Genomic DNA, 14,205 nt, shown 5'->3' on the forward strand with positions numbered 1-14,205 from the left:
TATACATCATCTCAAATATATTTTTCCCCTTCACATGATACATTTGACTACAGCAAGATTAATTCGGTTACTGTACACAAGTGACTGCCCTGAGGAGGGGCCGGGCCTGGGCCGGACCTCTCGCCGCAGGGCCCCAGCCGGGCACTCGGTGGAGAAGGAGCCTTGCTGGCCTGTGGCGTCCACTCCTTGGCCACTTGCTCTCTTGCTCTCCTTCCCCTTCCCCTTCCTTTGGCCTCCGCCCCCACGACCCCCTCCCTTCCCTTGGAGCCTTGCAATGACCCCCTCCCGGCCGCTGCAGCGAGCCTGTCTGGGTCTCACCCGTAAGCCTCCCTCCCTCCCTCCCTCCCTCTCTCTCCTTTATGGGCCTCCTCTTGTTCTCAAGGAATTCGTAGGGGTTCCCCCATCCCTCCTCCTTCTGCGCTTCTTTTGAAAACCTTCTGGCAGGAAAATAACCAGGGAGCCGCGAAGTCTGGGGAAAGATGGGCTGCAGCGTGCACCCTGAGTCGCGGCCTTGGCTTGAGTGATGGATCCCGCGGCACGGGCTCATGTGGAGGAGCCCTGAGGAGGCCTCGCAGCTCCTGGGGTCGGGGCAGCACAGCAGGCTCTCTGTTCAGAGAGGGCCCGGCCACAGCCAGAGCCAAGTAGGCGGGCCGAATTCTCTGCTGGCTCTGAGGGCTCGGTGGGTCCCAGCAGCCCAGAGCTTCGGCTGTTGTCCCCCCAGGCTGCCGTGTCTGTGTTCCAAGCTACCCCAGCCCCATGTTCGGCCTCTGTCCTCACAGATGTCTCAGGGCAACCCTGGCCTGGGCAGCCTGCTGAACATCAAGGCGGAAGCGGAGGGGAGCCCCGCTGCGGAGCCCTCACCCTTCCTAGGCAAGGCCGTGAAGGCGCTGGTTCAGGAGAAGTTGGCAGAGCCCTGGAAGGTGTACCTGCGCAGGTGAGGGGCTGCTGGCCGCGTCCACCCATCCTCCCCCAGCACCCGCCCTGGAGCCCCAGGCTGTCCTCTAACGCCGGCTCCTCTGGCTAGGTTTGGTACAAAGGATTTCTGTGACGGCCAGTGTGACTTCCTCCACAAGGCCCACTTCCACTGCGTGGTGGAGGAATGCGGCGCGCTCTTCAGCACCTTGGACGGGGCCATCAAGCACGCAAAGTGAGTAGGGTGCTGGGGGCCATTTCAGCAGAGCCCCACTGATCCCAGCCTGGCTCTGGGGTGGGTGGGGCTTGGGCTGGCACAGCAGTTCCCGCTAGACCACAGAAGCTGAGCCAGCTTCTCGGAGATGCTGCCCCAGCAAGGGTGGGCTTCCCATCCTCCTTCACACATGCAGCCCTCAGCCGGGGGCTCTGAGCCCCTGTCCAGGCCCTTCCTGGGACCCTGAGCAACAGCTGCTGCTGCACCCACGTCTCCAGGGCAGCCATCAGTCCCAGCACGTGCTCCCTGCAGAGCAGGCCAGAGGGGCACAGAGCCCAGCTGGAGAGACTCGGCTGTGACCTGGAGCAGAAACCCTAGCTGAAGGCCTTTCCAAGCCACAATATTACATCTCTAGGTTACCTTTGACCTAAACATAATGAAATGAATTTGTAAATCCCATTGAGTTAAAAGGCTTCGAGCCTAGCCGCCCGCTTATAAGGGAACTCAGAACTTGCAATTGTTTAAAACAGATCTGCAGTGCTCCCAAGGCTTTTCCGACCACATAGGCACCCTTGGCCGTAGCCCGCGGGGAAGCCTGCTGTGAATACTGAGAATCCTACCTTTAAGACCTCCGAGCAGGTTCTGGAAGGAAGGGGCTTCCTGGGGCAGGGCCTGCTGTCACACACATGGAGGAGCTGGGGACCGAGGAAGGGCACAAGTAGGAAGGCATGGTTAGGCCCAAGCCAGGAGACCAAGTTCGGAACCAGAGGACGCGGCAGTTTGCCCTCCAGTCCTTCTGTCCTGGTGGGGTCACAGGGGACTTCTGGAGCTGAGTGATGGGGACGAGTAGGGACGGACACCAGGGTCTAGGCCTGTGATGGGGTCACACGCGTGCCCCTCCACACCTGTCTTCACTGCACCCCATGAGACCCCTCTTCTACCTCTCGCAGCTTCCACTTCCGGACAGAGGGAGGAGCAGCAAAAGGAAACACAGAGGCTGCCTTCCCAGCCTCGGCTGCTGAGACCAAACCTCCCATGGCCCCCTCGTCCCCTCCGGTCCCTCCTGTCACCACGGCCACGGTGTCCTCTCTGCAGGGGCCCGCTCCCAGCCCGGCCTCCGTACCCTCCACCCCCACCCTGCTCGCCTGGAAGCAGCTGGCTTCCACCATACCCCAGATGCCTCAGATCCCAGCGTCAGTGCCTCACCTGCCCGCCTCACCCTTGGCAACGACTTCTCTAGAGAACGCCAAGCCCCAGGTCAAACCCGGATTCCTCCAGTTCCAGGAGAAGTGAGTCCCTCGATGAGCCGGGAGTCCCGCATTCCCCTCGCGTCTCGGGAGTAGGTGCTAGCAAGGGCGCTAGGAGGCCCTGTTCCTCACTGCGGATGGTGCTGCTGTCCCCAGCCTCTCTGGGGCATGGCCATCGGGTGATGTCCTTCTAGCCAAAGATGCTGCTGCTCCTACCTCACTGCCTGTCCCAGAACAGGCCAGCCAGCGTGGGCCGATGGTGGCGGCAGTGGCCGCTGCTCCTGCAGGGCATGTGGTGATCCTGCCAGGGCCAGCTGGGGTGGACTGGGCGTGGTGGTCCTCAGAGGACAACTCTCGCCCTGACAAGGAGGGCTGCGTCTCCCTCCGGGCCTCCGTATCGGCCTGCTCTGTGGCTCACACCCATGGCTGAATCTCTGCAGGGCACGTGAAGTCACGGGTGGGGCGCGAGGGGGCCAGGCCCCTCCAGGCCATCACTGGCCTGCACGGTGGTCCGAGCTCTTGGGTGGAAGGGACGCTCCTCACTGGATGGTGGTGGCTCCTTGCAGGGAGAACGGTGACTTTGTATTGTCATGTGTGCGACTTCCTGTTCTCAATAAAAGTAATAAATTGGATTATTTATATCGCCTGAGTGGCAGCTGTCCTCCCTCTCTGAGCACCTGGGGCTGGGCCCACAGCATGGAAGGGGCCTGGCACTCTTCTCCATCCCCCCACCAGCTTCCCCTCCCCCTCCTCCTCCCCAGAGTAGCAGCTCAGGTTTCCCTGGCCTGGTCAGAGTGCCCACCGTGGGTCCCCTGGGAGGGGACTACAGTGTTGCCAACCAGAGTGGAAGGCTGGGACCAGTGTCCTCCTGCACCCCTCTGCATCCTGGAGGTGGCCCAGGGCAGGCCAGCACACCCGCTCTGCCCCAGCAGCTCTCCCACTGTGCCAGCAAGTGAGGTCTGAGTGGGTGGGCACCATGGGCCCCGAGCTGACCCTGGGGAGCCCAGCAGCTGTGAGCCCCCAGGAGCTGACACCAGGCACGCGCTCCTGCTTGCTAAGGGCCTGTGGCAGCAGCACTTCCTGGTGGGGCCGAGCACCCATCTGCAGTCTGTCAGTCAGCCACATCCACGGTGGCGCCCATGCCACGCCAGCCAGGGCCTCACGGCACCCCGCCAGGGCTGGCAGCACCATCCTTATTTTCCGATCCAAGAAGTTATTACAGCCATCCTTATCTATAATCCTGAGGTGTGGCCATGGAAACTACTTGTCCCAGCATGCAATGCTCTGGGCACCCTGCATATTGCAATCCCTGTGCACCATGCAGAGCTCCTAAAAGGAGGCAGGAATGCATGCTGGGATCTGTAGTCTCCAGCTGAGTCATCCTGTTGAGCAGGACGGCAGCCCAGGCCATCCCTCTTGGTGGTACTGCTGGTCGTGGGGGAGTGAACTCCAACACAAGTGAAGTCAGGACACCAGCAGGGAGGGCTTGGGAATGGCAATGACCTTCTGGGCTGTGGTTTCCTTCCAGCGATCCTTGCCTCGCCACGGACTGCAAGTACGCCAACAAGTTCCACTTCCACTGTCTCTTTGGGAACTGCAAGTACGTCTGCAAAACGTCTGGCAAGGCCGAATCCCACTGCCTGGACCACATCAACCCCAGCAACAACCTGGTGAACGTGCGAGACCAGTTTGCGTACTACTCTCTGCAGTGTCTCTGTCCCAACCAGGTCAGCATGGCGGGATGGCCCAGGGGCAGAGTAGGGGGCAGGGAGGTGCAGGGCTAGCTCAGGGCACAGGACAGTCACCTCCTAGCAGAGGCTCCGTTTCTCACACCTTGCTTAAATGGGCCTCCCGGACTCTGGAAAGGGCACCATCTGCCCCTAGGCCCCTGGAGACCCCTGGGCAGGGGTCCAGATTGGTGCTAGTTGGTGAGGTCTAACCCCCGAGTGGTGACTCAATGCTGGGCAGCCACCGTGCCCTTGACATCATTCTTGCCTATCCTGGAACTAGCTTTATGCCCCCTTTCTCCAAAGCCCTAGAATTTTCGAACAGGCCCATTGTCCATGCCCACACAGGAAAGTCAGATCAGATTCACCTTAAAGGCCTGACTCCCAAGACCAGGAGGGGCTGCCTGAGGGGGAAACTGGGCCCAGAAGTGCTAGGATAGAGCAGTGATGTCTGCCCAGGTCTAGACATACAGAGAAGAGTGTTAAAATAGATTCGCGATGTCTGCTCTAGGTGTGGGATTGCAGATGGCCTGCAAGGTTACCAGGCTAGGATGCTTTAGTGCAGTGACTAAGGGCAGGCACTGCCTTTTTTTGAGACAGAGTCTCACTCTGTCACCCAGGCTGGAGTGCAGTGGCACGATCTCGGCTCACTGCAAGCTCTGCCTCCCGGGTTCATGTCATTCTCCTGCCTCAGCCTCCCGAGTAGCTGGGACTACAGGCGCCCGCCACCACGCCCGGCTAACTTTTTGTATTTTTAGTAGAGACGAGGTTTCACCGCGTTAGCCAGGATGGTCTTGATTTCCTGACCTCATGATCCGCCCACCTCGGCCTCCCAAAGTGCTGGGATTATAGGCGTGAGCCACCGCGCCCGGCCCTGCGCTGCTTTTTAACATGTGAAAGGTGTTTCTATGATCATCAGCTCCTGAGCAGAGAAGAACACGTGCCAAGGGCCCACCACAGCCTCAGGCGCGGGGCAGGCAGGAGCTCATGAAAGTCACCCGCCTGTCCTGACCCTCTCGTGTCTCCCTGCAGCACTGCGAGTTCCGAATGCGTGGGCACTACCACTGCCTCCGCACCGGCTGCTATTTCGTGACCAACATCACCACCAAACTCCCCTGGCACATCAAGAAGCACGAGAAGGCGGAGCGGCGGGCAGCCAATGGCTTCAAATACTTCACCAAGCGCGAGGAGTGTGGCAGGCTAGGTACCGAGGGCTGGGGCTGCGGGCAGGGACTTGGAGCAGGCGTCAAGACCATGGCCCCCGTGGCCTGGGCCGCCTCTCCTGGTACTCGCGTCCTGTTCCCCACTGCAGGCTCCACGTTTTGTTAAAGGTGTCCCAGATATCACAGGCTAGGCACTGTCAAGCTTGTGAACAGTCCAAACCCACAGAGCCCAGCAAGAAGGGTGGGGGTGACTCACGCAGGGCACCACCGCTCCACCCCCAGACAGCCTCCCTGGGACCTCATCGTGAGCATCCAGGGCCTGGGCGTGATTCTGTTTTCCTTTTCTCATCAAGAAGGCGAGCAGGGAAGTTATAGAAGTTCAACGTTCTTTGCTCTGGGATCTCTTTCCATGGCTTTCATGATGAGGTTTTTGTCTGCAGTGAGCTACAGTTTGTTCGTCCATTCATCTGTTCTGCAGTTACTTATGGAGGGACAGCTGTGTGCCAGGCTGGGTGCTGTCACAGGGGTGGGGGTGGTGACAGTGGTGGCGACTCAGATCTAATGGGGAACGGTCAAGTTCTCCATGGGCTCAGCTGGAGCACCCGTGACCCAGAACCCAGGAAGGGGCCGCTGTGGCTTTGGGAAGGGAGGCCACTGATGCCTGAGAGGTAACCGTGCTGCTGGGAGCTGAGCCCCCCGGCCCCTGTGCACGGCCTGCTGATGGGGCAGGACTCTCCCTAGGAAGAGACCGGAACCCATGGGCAGGCAGGAGCCAGGCCGCCCGGCAGAGGCCCCTGGGCTGCAGGCAAGGCCCGTTGTGGCCTGGTGGTCACGGCAGCAGGGGTGGGGGCTGCTGCAGTCTGGTCCTTCCAAAAGTGAAAGGTGACATCCTCAAAGTCAACCGCCAGAAAAAGGAAACAAACCTTGCCTTCAAGTATGAATTCAAAAAGGAGTTCTCGGCCAGAGAGAGGACTGGTAGCCATGCCAATAAGCGTCAACACTCGCGGCCTGTGCTGTCCCTGGGCTCAGTTTACAGATGTCAGGGTATTCTGCAGTTGCTATTATTTACTCAACTTGTGGTGTTTTTGGTGATAGTTGGGGCCAAACAAAGCTGGGGGATGACAGAAGACACCTGGCCAGCCTGGGCGCCATGGCAGCGGACAGGCCCTCACCTGCCCCGTGATGCTGTTTCAGTCCCGCCTGCTCTGTTTGTTCTCGGCCCAGAGTGAGGCCCCATGGGTGCTGGGGCCTGGGCAGAGGGGCAGGCAGCACCCCGGGCTCCCCAGCAGAGATGTGGGGACAGGTGGCTTCCTGGGAGGTAGCTGGCCCAGTGTGCAGGGACCATGAGGGTCCCTTGCCTTGGAGCTGTGCACCTCCCTGTGTGTGGGCCAGGGGATGGGGGGCCAGCCCAGCATTGTCACTCGCCTCTGTGCCAGGCTGGAGAGGAGGCCCAGGGTTTGGACAGCCAGGTGGCTTTGGACTTCCTGACCTTCCTCCTAAGAGTGCCACCTCAGCTCAGTGCCCTTTCCCCAGATACCATCTGCCTTATTGACCACACTGCCCCCATGCCCAGAACAGTGCCCAACAGGACCTGGAAGCCATGATCACTGGCCAGCTGGGGGCTCATGCCAGGTGGGGCTATGTCCACAGGTTGCAAGTACAACCAGGTGAACAGCCACTTCCACTGCATCCGGGAGGGCTGCCAGTTCTCCTTCCTCCTCAAGCACCAGATGACCTCCCACGCGCGGAAGCACATGCGGAGGATGCTGGGGAAGAACTTTGACCGCGTGCCCCCCTCCCAGGTGAGAGCCCTCCCCAGGTGATAGCCACCCCCCTCCCCCAGCTGAGAGCCCAGCCCGGGTGGTGGGAACGCATCATGGTCCCACGCTCACTCTCAGGCCTGTGCTGCATGGAGCCTCAGCCTGCCCTCTGTGGGCAGCATGCCCCACAGCCCCACTTCCTCAGGGACCCCCGTGTCCTTTCAGGGCCCCCCAGGCCTGATGGATGCTGAGACAGATGAGTGCATGGACTACACTGGCTGCAGCCCAGGCGCCATGTCCTCTGAGTCGTCCACCATGGACCGGAGCTGCTCCAGCACCCCCGTGGGTAACGAGAGCACCGCGGCAGGTGAGCGGCAGGCACGGGGCTGCTGGCAGGGCCAGGCCCCACTCCCAAAGCCCAGCACCGCTGGGTGCAGCTTGGGACAGAAGGTCCGGGGCACGCGGCCTCCGAGGAGGACAGGCTGGCATGCAGCAGAGCCAGCTGGTCTGTGGGACTGGGTCACCGAGGCCCCTCCCGCCATCCTCCCGCCTCCCCGGCGCTGCCCTTCGCGTCAGTTTCCAGGAGAGGACCCTGGGCCCGTCCTCTGAGCCGCAGCGGGAGCGGCGCAGCCCCAGCCTCCTTCCTCGGCCGCCACCCACCCACCCGGCCTGGTCCCAGCGCCGGTCCTGCCCGGCACACCTGCCCACGTGACCCCTGGCACTGCCCCGCCTCTCTCTCCTTCTGCCCCCTCTTCTTGTGTCCCTCTCTCTGCTCATCCGTGCACACATTTTCATACCATACCTGCTTCTGCCATCGGGTTTCTCATTTTGGTTCTTTCTGTTTGTTTGTTCTTTGTTTTGGTTTCTTTTTTTTTTTTTTTTTTTCTGCTTTTCTCCACCCTCTCCAGGCTGCCCGGCTCCTCCTCCTCCTCCTCTTCCTCCTCCTGCGGCCGCTGGTGACGAGGCTGCCCGCGCGGCCCCGCAGCCGCCAGCGACTCCATCCTTCTCGCCGGCCACGCTCCGGCCGCCCCTCCCCCCCCTCCCCTGCCTCTTCTCTCCGTCCTGTCTGTCATACTCTCTGCTCAGTGCCACTCTCGGAGCCGGCCGGGGCCTGGCCCATCCCACCTGCAGCCCGCCCAGCTTCCCGCCCGTCACTGCCACTCCAACTCCAGTAAAAAGTGACGTCCCCCTAGTTCAGGATGCTGCAGGTAACGCGCACATGCCTTCTCACCGCTGTCCATCACCCCAACCCACCCTCCAGGCCACGCTCCGGGGCCTGACCCTTTTCTGCAGCCAGCCAGGCCAAGGACGGGGCCGCTCTGCACCCCTCACAGCCAAGCATCCCCGAGACTAGAGAGCGTGGTCTCCATCCCAGGGACAACTCCTCGTGGCTCCTGCTCAGTGCTGGGCGGGCCAGAGCATTGCTGCCAGGGATTCTCCCTTGTTCACAACTGCTCAGAGTCCCAGAGATGGCTGATCCTGCCGGAGGCCTTGTGGAGTCTGCCCTCCTCGGCCTGGGGCAAGGCAGGACCCGTTCCTTCTACTCTGAGGAGTCCCCCTGAGATCTGGCACTAGGAAGAGACAGAGGAGGCTTTCGGGAAGGTCTGCTGGGGTCTGGGACCTGCTCAGGTTCAGAGGGTCCAGATTCCAGCCTGAACCCCGGCCCACGCCCAAAGCTGAGCAGTAAGGGAAGCTCTGTGGACTCAGGCCCCGGCAGTGCTCAGGGGCAGAGGCACCTCCCATCCCACTCCCATATCTGATACCCACCGGGATGGCATCTGCCCACCCCCTCCCTTGAGCATAGACACCACCCGGGCTCCGACTCCTCTGCTAATTCTTGCCTCACGTTCTGCCTGAGTACAGGCCCCAAGAGTTATGGCCAGGGCAGGGCCGAGCCTCCCCCTCCTCAGGGACTTCCGGCTGTTGGAAGCTCCACTCTGGCATAACCAGACCCTGTGACTTCAGACCCAAAGCTGCTCCTCACCCACCAGGTTTTGGGCCTGAGGCCATCCCTTGCCCCCTGCCTGGGTGCCCCTACACCGTCACAGCCCTTAGTCTCTCTCCGTTTTTGTCCGCTCTGAGTGGGCGATGGGGCCTGGCCTGAAGTGGGCAGGGCAGACATTTGGTGGCTAGAGTGACTGCTGGGCCTTCTAAGCAGGCTCTGGGGGAGCCAGGCAGGTCAGCCGTGTGGGAGGAGCCCAGAGGCTACCCACGCTCTGGTGGGGCTGGTCAGAGAGCTTCTCTTGTTTGTGGAGGGTGGCGTGGGGAGCCAGGACTAGCTGCCTGTGCCTCTGGCAGGAGCTGGGGCTTCCCCTCACCCATGGCCATAGGGGCACAGGTGCCTCCCAGAAAGGGTTACGGGGGGCATCCTAAATCCCAGGAAGCAGTCTGGGCCAGCTGGACATAAATGGGCTCCGCTCCCCATGGCTGAGCCCCTGCCCTGGTCCTGACCCAGGTAAATTACGGGTCTGAGCAGAGGGCAGAGGCACTGAGCTCCCTGAGTCCTGGTCCTCCATCAGGGCTGCCCTCTCCCAGCCCTTGGGGTAGAAAACCCCAACAAGACCTTAAAGAACCTTCTGGTACCAAGGACAAGGTGCTCCTTAGGGCAGGGAGTTGCAGCCCCGCACAGCCCTGGGGCACTTGGCACCCCTACTGTGAGTAGGTAGCTCCCCCTGTGCAGACAGGCGCAGCCAGGGAAGCCGGGTAGCCGGCGGGAAAGGAGCCGGCCTGTCCCTCATTAGAGGCAGCTATAGCTGGCGTCTTGGCCCGAGTCCAACTTGGGTAATTGCACTCTGCCGACCTAGATTCCCCCTTCAGCTTCAATTAGCGCGAGGACGTGTCCTCACTTCCCACCCAAACTGGCCAGGAAGCAGCCACCACGTCCCCCAGAGCTGGTTGGGCTGCCACCCCCGGGGAGAGGCCTGTGTGGCCCTTCTGCAGACAGGGATGAGGAGGGGAAGCCCGGGACCCCTGCTGTGCCGGGATAGGGAGGGGGCGGGGCAGGAGAGGCCTCCCGAGCCAGGGGAAGCCGAGGGCTCCCTAAATGCCGCCCTCTGGCGCCATGCCAGATCAGGGGTCCCGTGTGGGTGTAACCCTGTGGATGGTGCTCACGTGGGTCCCTCTTCTGCACTGACCTCCCTGCCCCTCCCCAGGGAACACCATCTCCATGCCGACAGCCTCGGGGGCCAAAAAGCGCTTCTGGATCATCGAGGACATGTCGCCCTTCGGCAAGCGGCGGAAGACGGCGTCCTCCCGGAAGATGCTGGACGAGGGCATGATGCTGGAGGGCTTCCGGCGCTTCGACCTCTACGAGGACTGCAAGGACGCAGCTTGTCAGTTCTCGCTCAAGGTCACCCACTACCACTGCACGCGCGAGAACTGCGGCTACAAGTTCTGCGGCCGCACGCACATGTACAAGCACGCGCAGCACCACGACCGCGTGGACAACCTGGTGCTGGACGACTTCAAGCGCTTCAAGGCCTCACTCAGCTGCCACTTCGCCGACTGCCCCTTCTCGGGCACCAGCACGCACTTCCACTGCCTGCGCTGCCGCTTCCGCTGCACCGACAGCACCAAGGTCACGGCGCACCGCAAGCACCACGGCAAACAGGACGTGATCAGCGCCGCGGGCTTCTGCCAGTTCAGCTCCAGCGCCGACTGCGCCGTGCCCGACTGCAAGTACAAGCTCAAGTGCTCGCACTTCCACTGCACCTTCCCGGGCTGCCGCCACACGGTGGTGGGCATGTCGCAGATGGACTCGCACAAGCGCAAGCACGAGAAGCAGGAGCGCGGCGAACCCGCGGCAGAGGGCCCCGCGCCCGGGCCTCCCATCAGTCTGGACGGCTCCCTGTCGCTGGGCGCCGAGCCGGGCTCGCTGCTCTTCCTGCAGTCGGCGGCCGCCGGCCTGGGCCTGGCGCTGGGCGACGCGGGCGACCCCGGCCCGCCCGACGCCACCGCCCCCGGGCCGCGCGAGGGCGCCGCCGCCGCCACCGCAGCTGGGGAGTCCTCGCAGGAGGACGAGGAGGAGGAGCTGGAGCTGCCGGAGGAGGAGGCCGAGGACGACGAGGACGAGGACGACGACGAGGACGACGACGACGAGGACGACGACGAGGACGACGACGACGAGGACCTGCGCACCGACTCGGAGGAGTCGCTGCCCGAGGCGGCGGCGGAGGCGGCGGGCGCGGGCGCGCGGACCCCGGCCTTGGCGGCGCTGGCGGCCCTGGGCGCCCCCGGCCCCGCACCCACCGCCGCCTCCTCGCCCTAGCGGCGCCCGCGGGTGGCCCTGGCGGCGGCCTCGGCCTCGGGAGCGGCGCCACCCCGCGCGAAGCGGCCCCTGGGCAGAGCCCCGCGCCCCGCGCCCCGCCGGTGCTTCTGGACCCCGAGTCCGTCTCAGGACAGAGGCGGGGACCCCTCTGGTGCTCCGCGGCCGAGGACACAGGCGGCGGCGGTGGCCCTGCTTTAGGGAGGCCGGGTCTCTTCAGGGAAACAGAAGGTGCTCTTGTCCCGGGGTAGGGAACCGAGGAGCAGGGGTCCCGGGCGAATGGGGCGCAGCTCCCGGCCGCTGCCCCGGCGCCCCTCCCCGCGGCCGATTCGGCCCCGCGACCATTGCTCAGGACTGGGACAGGCGCTGGGGGCCACCGGGACCCCCACCCCGCGCCACCAGGGCGGGGTGGCTCCTGGAGCCGCTGGCGGGGCCTCCCTCATGCAGCTAGGATCCTCCCCCCTGCCCAGGGGAAGACGGGCAGAAGGCGGTCAGCACGGGTGACACTACAGGGACCGTGGAGGAAGCCTCACGGGAGTAGCAGCCGCGGAGCTCCCGCTCAGCCCCACTCCAGGGCCCGGCTGCTCCCCCAGGCCTGGGTCGGGTCTGTTTGGTGACTCCCTAGCCCCAGCCTCCGCCCCAGGGAAACCGAGGCTGCGTCCAAAACCCAGAGTAGCCCGCTGGGGGCCGGGGCGGGGTCTGGGCCACCCTGGTGGTGCAAACAGGAAGGATGCGCCTGGTTTTGGCTTTAATGTTCAAAATGGAAAAAAATACAAGAAAGTTGTACAGTATTTTTCCTGTAAAGGTTATTATTCTACACAGAACAAAAAGGAAGCAAGCAGGCGTGGTGAGAGTGCAGACCCGCCTGGGCCCGGCCTGAGGTTGGAGGCTCAGTCCCGTTTATCCTGTGGGATTTGGTCCAGCGTTTTTTGTAGAGGCCTTAACAGTTTGAGGCTGTCTGTCTTCACACTAGCACTGATGGGAGCTGCGTGATTCCAACTCTTAACTTGAATTTTGTAGAGACAAGAAAAAAGGACTATTACTGTTGATCCAAGTTTGTAGTTAATTTAACATTTGAGTTCTCTCTTGGTGATGCGTGTGGCTTTATAGGGCTTTTTTTTTTTCCAGTTTGTTTTATTACTTTGTTTGGGATGCTTCTTTGCTGGTGCAGTCTACCCAGATTGGGTTCCCTTTGCAAAACATCCCCCTTCCTGGAGATGATGAGGCCATCGAAGCCCGGGCCAGGGCCTGACCTGGCAGGCACACGCCTGGCTGGTGGCTCTGAGGTCCCCGGGGACCAAGTCCCCTGCAAGGGCAGGCTGCCTGAGGCCACACCTGCCCACCTTCCCTACTCCAGGCCACCAGCTGTTGTCAGATTGGGCCACCGGGAGAGAACAGGCCTAGGAGGGAATGGAAGGCTGGCGGGGAGGCTGTCACCCAGAAGCTTCCTCCCCAGAGGTCTCCAGGAGGAACCTGGCTCAACTGGGGGGCAGTGGTTTACTTTTCCCTTTTTTCTTCCTTTCTTTTGTCCTCTCGGCTGCCCACAGCCAGAAAGCCAGGACCACCCGAACTGGACAGGGAGCAGGGAGGCAGGAGTGGTCGCACGGATCGTACCTGATTCAACAGGAAATCAGTTGTTTTCTAAAAGAGCCCCTATCAGAGCCTCCTGAACTCTGTGGGCACCACGTGCTGCTGTGAGCATCTGCCCAGACAGTGACCCGCCACAGGCCCCGGGCGTCTGTGGAAGGAGTTTTGTAAAGGAAAAAAAACACACACACACAAACATTTTTTTCAATGTAGCAAAATCAAACTTAAAAAAAAAAAAAAAAGAAGATGCCGACAGTGCGGAGTCTAGCCTTTTGTAAACTTCATATTGCACACTAGGACTATAAGCCATTGCTAGCTCATTTTGAATTTTAACGTGTAATTTTTGTTTTATTTTCTTTCTGTGGGGAAACAATGCTTGATCCACCAATGCTCTTTTTAATGTTTTATAACTATGTATGTGTATATATATAAATATCAAATAATATGTATGCACATATGTGTGTGTATATATCTATATGTATATACATATATAGATATATAGAGATATATAGAGAGGTTTTGAGACAAAAAAAATACAGAACGTGAAACCCGAACTGAACAGCGTGTGCTCTGATTACTTGAATCTGGTCTCCTCGGCACCTGGTTATTAAGAACTGAATATTTTTCCACTTGAATTTAGTGCTATTAGAAATTTAATATATGTGTTTTATTTATTTGATTTTTTTTTTGCATGACTGATGCAAGGTTTGACATTTTCACTCAATAAAAACTGGAAAAAAATCTATCAAGTTATCTTTTATTTTTAAAATCGCCCCCAATCGGCTGGCCATGACCCAGCTACACCGGTGGGGTGAGGAGGAGTTGGGCGCCCTTCGACCCTGGCAGGAAAAGCGGGGAACAGACCAGTTTTGTCCCCGGGCTGCTGAGGACAGAGGTAGGGGGCTCATTCCTGGCCTGGCCAGAAGGGTGGCCTCCTCCCCAGCCCTGCCTGAAGCCCCGACTTGGAGCTCAGGAGCCACCTTTGGGCAGAGCCATCTGACACCAAGGTCTGGGTCGTCGGACAAAGGCTCTGCAGCCCCCCAGGACCCCCACCCCAGCCAACCCTCTCGTCTCCTGCTGGGCTGCTGGGCCGGCGTTGGCAGGGCCACCCTCCTGCCTCCTCCCTCAGCTCCTTCCTCCTTCCTGCAGAAACCTGCCCGGGCTGGGAACGGCGCGTACCCGGATCCAATCCGGATGCTGGCGCGACTCCTGCCTGGAGCACAGGGTGGCAGAGGCAGAGGGGGCCGATAATTCCTGGGTCCGTAGCCACCAGTCCAGAGCCTGAGCTGCCAGCCCTGGTGGCACCGTGGTTGGCTCCCTTGGAAGCACGG

The 14,205-nt window shown here is 61.1% G+C and overlaps 1 protein-coding gene across 2 annotated transcripts in view; it reads left to right on the forward strand.

Moving 5' to 3' along the window:
- Nucleotides 1-13,617, forward strand: part of CASZ1 (castor zinc finger 1) — a 57,499-nt gene extending 43,882 nt beyond the window's left edge. For both annotated transcript variants that reach the window (XM_054439821.2, XM_054439831.2), the window contains exons 12-19: nucleotides 780-934; nucleotides 1,025-1,147; nucleotides 2,077-2,415; nucleotides 3,902-4,100; nucleotides 5,133-5,304; nucleotides 6,914-7,065; nucleotides 7,249-7,390; nucleotides 10,176-13,617. In XM_054439821.2, the coding sequence (XP_054295796.1) occupies nucleotides 780-934; nucleotides 1,025-1,147; nucleotides 2,077-2,415; nucleotides 3,902-4,100; nucleotides 5,133-5,304; nucleotides 6,914-7,065; nucleotides 7,249-7,390; nucleotides 10,176-11,290 (2,397 nt within the window). In that variant the 3' untranslated portion in view covers nucleotides 11,291-13,617. The remainder of the gene's footprint in view (nucleotides 1-779; nucleotides 935-1,024; nucleotides 1,148-2,076; nucleotides 2,416-3,901; nucleotides 4,101-5,132; nucleotides 5,305-6,913; nucleotides 7,066-7,248; nucleotides 7,391-10,175) is intronic.
- Nucleotides 13,618-14,205: the final 588 nt, after the last annotated feature.

Source organism: Pongo pygmaeus, chromosome 1 (genome assembly GCF_028885625.2).
Source record: "Pongo pygmaeus isolate AG05252 chromosome 1, NHGRI_mPonPyg2-v2.0_pri, whole genome shotgun sequence".
In the NCBI taxonomy this organism is placed as follows: domain Eukaryota; kingdom Metazoa; phylum Chordata; class Mammalia; order Primates; family Hominidae; genus Pongo; species Pongo pygmaeus.